This window comes from Primulina huaijiensis, chromosome 6 (genome assembly GCF_012295235.1).
Source record: "Primulina huaijiensis isolate GDHJ02 chromosome 6, ASM1229523v2, whole genome shotgun sequence".
In the NCBI taxonomy this organism is placed as follows: domain Eukaryota; kingdom Viridiplantae; phylum Streptophyta; class Magnoliopsida; order Lamiales; family Gesneriaceae; genus Primulina; species Primulina huaijiensis.
Genome location: NC_133311.1, coordinates 19,040,705 through 19,046,888, shown reverse-complemented (window position 1 = coordinate 19,046,888; position 6,184 = coordinate 19,040,705). Strand labels below are relative to the sequence as shown.

General features: G+C 36.9%; 1 protein-coding gene across 4 annotated transcripts; it reads left to right on the top strand.

Annotated features, from left to right (window-relative positions):
• Positions 1–1,988: 1,988 nt before the first annotated feature.
• Positions 1,989–5,805, top strand: LOC140977955 (uncharacterized). 4 transcript variants are annotated; one of them, XM_073442629.1, is made up of 8 exons: positions 1,990–2,166; positions 2,891–3,060; positions 3,158–3,450; positions 3,857–4,004; positions 4,127–4,263; positions 5,009–5,071; positions 5,155–5,223; positions 5,463–5,805. In XM_073442629.1, the coding sequence occupies exons 3-8, from the start codon at positions 3,259–3,261 to the stop codon at positions 5,535–5,537; spliced, it is 684 nt and encodes a 227-aa protein (XP_073298730.1). In that variant the 5' UTR covers positions 1,990–2,166; positions 2,891–3,060; positions 3,158–3,258; the 3' UTR covers positions 5,538–5,805. The 4 variants fall into 4 exon arrangements, with proteins under 4 accessions (XP_073298731.1, XP_073298730.1, XP_073298728.1 ...); XM_073442627.1 differs by having other exon boundaries at positions 2,891–3,450; XM_073442628.1 differs by lacking the exon at positions 1,990–2,166 and adding an exon at positions 2,600–2,799 and having other exon boundaries at positions 2,891–3,450.
• Positions 5,806–6,184: the final 379 nt, after the last annotated feature.

The following is a 6,184-nucleotide window of genomic DNA, read 5'->3' as shown; positions in this document are numbered from 1 at the left end:
CGTGCATGAGAGTCACCTCTTGAACTTGCGTGTAAATTACAACATGACGGGAGCCATATCTAGATTCTCGATATTGGTGGATCGAGGATTCAGGCCACGACGATGACGTCGCGTTCTGAAAGAGGGATGATTGTGACATCTCTCATCCCATATTGTTAAAATTAAATATTTAAAATAAATTTACAATGGATTACAGTGGACTTCTATAGCAACTTAAGTTAATCATTTTCGTAAAATGACGATGAATACAAAGTATTTGTTGTAGAGTCCCATTGTGCAATCGCACAGGCGTGGGCCTGGGCTCGGGCTCGGGATTTGACAAAATTGTAACATAGCCGGTCACTAGCAAGAAACACTGGGAAATAAGCGTTATGCGGGGCAAATTATTATGTGCACGAGAACTACCTCTTGAACCTGCTGGATAAAGTGTTACATGACATGAGTCACCTCTTGAACTTGTAGTAGTCAATTTTAGATTCTCGGCTCTGGTCGATTAATGATCAGGCCGCGATCAGGACGTCGTTTTTTGAATAAGGGGTAATTGTTATACCTCTTGTCCCACGTGGTAAAAATTAAATATTTAAAATAAATTTATAATGAGTTACAATTGACTTCTATAGTGAGCTGTGTTAATTATTTTTCATTAAATGATGACAGATACAAAATAGTTGTAAAAGATTCAGTCAATAATTTATTTAGTTTGTATTTCAATATATTTTAATTTGTGTAATTTTTAAAAATTTTGTGCATTTTATCTTTCGTGCAGTTTTTTTTATTTCTTGTAAGTTTTAAATTTTAATTGTCTATTCTAATTTTTTATATTTATGTGCAATTTTATTTTGTTTTTTTAAATTATTGAATTAATAAAAATTTAATATTTCAACATCATCTACACATATGGCTATAAACGAATCGAGCTGGTTCTTGAATTTTTCGATTTGGATCGATAAATATTTGATTCTCATTCAAATTTATCGTGTGATACCCTTGTCCCACATCTAAAAAATCAAAGATTTAAAATGAGTTTATAATGGCTTACAATGGACTTCTATAGCAACTTGGGTTAATCATTTTCGTAAAACGAGGACGAGTACGAAGTAGTTGCTATAGAGGCCCATTGAGCAGTCACGCAGGCGCGGACCCTGAGCTCGAGGAGTGACAAAATGGTATCAGAGCCAGTCACCGGCATGGAACACCGGGAAATAAGTATTATGCAGGGCAAAGTGCTACGTGCATGGGAGCCACCTCTTGAACCTGCGGGACAAAGTGCTACATGACGGGAGCCACCTCTTGAACCTGTAGGAGCCAACTCTAGATTCTTGATGCTGGTGGATCAAGGGGTCAGGCCGCGACGAAGACGTCGCGTTTTGAAGGAGGGGTGATTGTGATACCCTTGTCCCACATCTAAAAAATCAAAGATTTAAAATGAGTTTATAATGGCTTACAATGGACTTCTATAGCAACTTGGGTTAATCATTTTCGTAAAGCGAGGACGAATACGAAATAGCTGCTATATGGACCCGTTGTGCAGTCACGCAGGCGCGGGCCCCGAGCTCGAGGCGTGACATATCGAACTCGAATCGAACTNTATATATATATTAATACGATAATGAAGGTTCAAAAACTCGAAACATCCGCGAGCTCGAACATCTTGCAAATATGTTCAAAGATTTCGAGTCGAAATAGAACAAAAAAAATTTAAAAAGTTCGAGTTTCGAATCTAACTAAAACTCAAACATACTTAATTCAAGTCGAATTCAAATTTTAAAATTTTATTAATACTTAGTTGAATTAGATTTATTTACACAGTATAGAAGAAGTTCATAAATTCACCACACCGGTGTACACGTTGAAGGACATTATCAGCTCGGCTCGCGAGCCTATTAACGGCGACCAGGTCAACCGGTAAAAAAATTGGGACAAATAGGAGCAGAAACCGTACGAGTGGGGTCCTCTCACTGCAATTTAGCAGTAGCAGATTGTCTCCCAATCCCCATTCCTCTATACTCCCATGGCAGTTACATTACATCTACTTCGCCTCTCTCTCTTTCTAGAATCTGACTGTACTCGCCATTGATACTCCTCCACCAGCGTTTGCTATCAGATCCCAGCGTACCACTCGATTTTCGTACTCGGCTTCATTATTGTTTGCTCTCTCGTGCTTGGGTACGCCGATTGGTTAATGACCATGTGGTGCTGAAAATTTTTGTCAGTGATCGAATTTTCTCTTTCTCTCCGCTGTTGATATTATTGTGCTTTTGTTGAATATTGTGTTTATATGTTATGTAGTTCGATAATCATTGGAGTCATTAAGTCGAAGTATTACCTGATTGATTTTGGTGTATCGCAATCAAAATTTTAAGGTTATGTATAGAGTTATTTGACTCGTTTTCTCATTGCTTTAAGCAGACAATTATTGCTTTCAGATGTCATATTAGAAATATTTTTAAAAATTTCATTAGAAGAGAACGTGCTTTAGATTTTAACAATATTCTTAGCTATTGATCTGAGCCTGCAATGACTTCTTTTGTTTATTATTTGTCTATGATTATTATTTTTGGTATTGCGTGTGAGAGAGAGGAGGAGGAGGGGGAGGGCGTGGGGTGTACAGTTTTGAATGCTATGTATGATGAGTTGGTTCATTTATTATGAGTGTACTGAACCCGTGAATAATAGGGGATTCAATCCATAGCATTTAAATTCCCACCAACTATACGTGTCAAAACTTCAAAAAACAAATTCTGCTACCTTTTAGTATTGTCACTCATTCAATTTGCAGGATCTCAACTCAGGGTTTAAGTTTATGGCTTCAGAATTTGGTGGCATTTCATTTTCAGACTTTTTTAGCGCTAACAAGTTATAACCTACTTTTTATATTTTCCTTTTTCAGGGATTCCTTACAGAGCTTGAATTCTACACGCGGTTAAAGTTTTTTTACTCGTTACACAATTTCACAAACATCTGTCTGCCGTGATGTGGAATGAAGATTAATTGAATCAAGAAAATCAAGTCTGATTGACCCCTGAAAACTCCACTCCCAATACTGGGGATTCAAATGCGGTGTGGTGGAAATCATATGATTTGTTTCGGCTTGGGCTCGATTGACTTCGACTTGGTTAATTTCTTCTCAATATCTTGATTAAAATTACGAATACAGGAGGCTTACATGATATAGAGAGCCGTAAATGTAAGTGATATTCAAGATAAAGCTTTTTGTTTATCCCCGTTTGCTACTAATTACGCCTGATCGAGAGAGAGATGCTACACACGGAATTATGCCCTTCGCGGGTTTTGTCGCCTTTCCGTGAGGAAAGTGGAGATGAAGAGCTGTCAGTTCTTCCAAGGCATACTAAGGTTATTGTGACAGGCAATAACAGAACAAAGAGTGTGTTGGTTGGGTTACAAGGCGTTGTCAAGAAGGCTGTTGGGCTTGGTGGTTGGCATTGGCTGGTACATTTCATCATCTTACAAAATGATATTATCCTGATTGTTAATAACAATTTCTATTAGACCTTTTTCAAATTAATATTATGGGTTAATATTCGTTTTTCCTCTGGAGTGAAAAGGAAAGTGACGTTCTTCATTAACTATAGATAATTCACTATTATCACGTCTCCTAAAAATGGCAAATAGCCCATTGAATTGCTAATAGATTAGACGTGCGAAATGCTGTGTGCAACTGGGAATGTTGAAGATGATAGTTTCCTTTTATTCAATCAGCTTTTTAAACGCAACTGGAAGAAAGCAATAACTACTTCTGTCCAGCGTGGTTCTTTGAAAATACACTGTTTTTTTTCATGGTTCGGTTTCTTCTCTGCTTCATCTTTTGTCCTCTTCCTTTTATTCGTTTGACCAGGTCTTGAAGAATGGGGTTGAGGTCAAGCTCCAAAGGAATGCTTTGAGTGTGTTAGAACCTCCTACTGGTAATGAGGATGATGATGATTATGAATTTGATGATTCTAGCAGCTGCTCTGACATTGGTGAAAAGGACCATCATCGCTTTAGTATGTTTTACCACTTGCTCATAAAATTTGGTTCTGTTTTTACATATCAGTATATAAGAATTTCCTGGACAAAATAATTGTTCCAATATCCTTTTTCAATAATCCTGCACTCCTTTGAACAGCTTCTGGGTTTCACTTCGGAAAGATAAGCAAGCCCAGAGTTCGGTATAGTCGGCCATGGTCTCCATCTGCATGCACAAAATCAGTGAGCCGTAGCAGTTGCAGAGAAGTTCAATCCAAATGTGATGCAACTCAATTGGTAAGCACTATCAAAGTAGACGTCCTTTCAAGTATCTATGATTAATAATACATGACTGATTTTCTTAATATTGTATTAATGCTTTGTTGGGATCTGATTAAATTTCCTCGGTTCCGAAACTTTATAAACGGCGCCATAAGTTTTCTTTTCTGTCAATTGGAATTTGATTTTTAAGAAATTCAAGTCTGTCTGTCTGTCTGTCTGTTACATTTTGAATTCTGAGATTAAGAGGTAACCAGGGAACTTTATCGTTCTCCTTGTTCAGATTTGTAATCTGACATGTTGGTGAAATTGCACTGTTGATACTTCGATTGTTTTAACGACATGATGTTATTGGTGCCTTTGATGGCAGGTTCTTGATTAAATACAGCAAAGAGAGTGCCATATATGGTTTTCTTTAATCCAAGTTATTCCCAATATGTTATCCTTATTTTTTGTAACAGTGTTCCTTGCCGTTCATTAATAAGCATGTTCATATCGAGAGATCTTTGCTGTACTATATACAATAAACAACAACAGGTTACTTACCATTGGAATTTGGATAACGTGAATTATAGAATGACCGATATAACTATCTTTAGATTTTATTGTAAGGACCGCACTCAATTTGTTTATCTCTGATCTAGAGAAGCATAAAAAACGCTCTTTTAGGAAGTAAGCCTGGTTGATGTTTATTTTAAGATGCGCTTTTACTCTGAATTATCAATTCTGATGCATACTTGTTTTGTTCTCTTGGGTTGATTAGAGAGTTAATTTCGCAAAAATTGGGACTGGATCATTGTGGAGATACTGGCGAAGCTTCCATCTTGTGGGTGTCTTTTTATCTCCATTTTCATATCATTCAGTCATATACTTTACATAGTTTTCATGTTTCCCCATCTGCATAAGCAGGCAAATGTTAGTCCTAACCCTACGAAGGAACAACTGGTTAACTCCGTCCAGCAGCATTTTTCTTCTCAGGTTGGTCCCCTCACTTGCATTCAATCTCCACACACTCACATTCTACATCAGTGCTGTGGCCCAAATGAAAAAATTTCAAAATTAACCGCAAGTTTTCACAAAAATGTGACTCCCGGCCTCAAGATAAACTTCTTACAACTAAATATCTGGGTCTAAGTGTAAGTGCAATCACGTGCAAAAAGTTTTTTGAATACTATAAAGTTGTGAACTCTGAGGCATTGCCATTAATGATCCAACAGCAAGTGGACGAGGTACAAGTGATCGTGGAATTTATCCGGGCAGCAAAGAAACCACAATCAGTTGGCTTGCGTTGATGTGAGATGGATTACTTGAAGCCAGATTATTGCCTCAAATTCGTGTAATATATATATCTCTGTGTGTGTGTGTGTGTGTGTGTGTGTGTGTGTGTAGTAGATATACTTATGGACCACCCTAATTTAGTGTACCTCTAATTATTGACTACTAATTTAGAGAACAGGTTCGTGTGTATGCCTTGGTGCGTCAACTCATTCTCTAATACCCAAATCTTAACCTTGTATTATGGCGCATTTGGCAATGTTATTATCCTTAATTTATGATTAACGTCTAGCCTATTCTATATTAGTCGACTGATGGAACAATCCACTTGGCCTTCAGTTGCCACAATTTCGAGGTATTATATTTGAGTTGAATTAATAATGTGATTTGTTTAGGATAATGTGGGATTTGCACGGTCAACAAGGTAATACTCGTAATTTAATGCTTCATCAATTTGAGAGTTTCCCTTTTAAAGGGATAAAATTATTTGAGAAGATTATTGATTATTGAATTCCTTTTAGAAATTATTGTTCCAAAATTCATTTTCCTAATACGATTATGAACATTTTTGAGTCGATCCAAATGAACACTTACAAATAATTAACTGCCAAAAAAAATTGCAGCCTGGCTTCTGCATATTTGCACATATATATGTTAAGTTTAA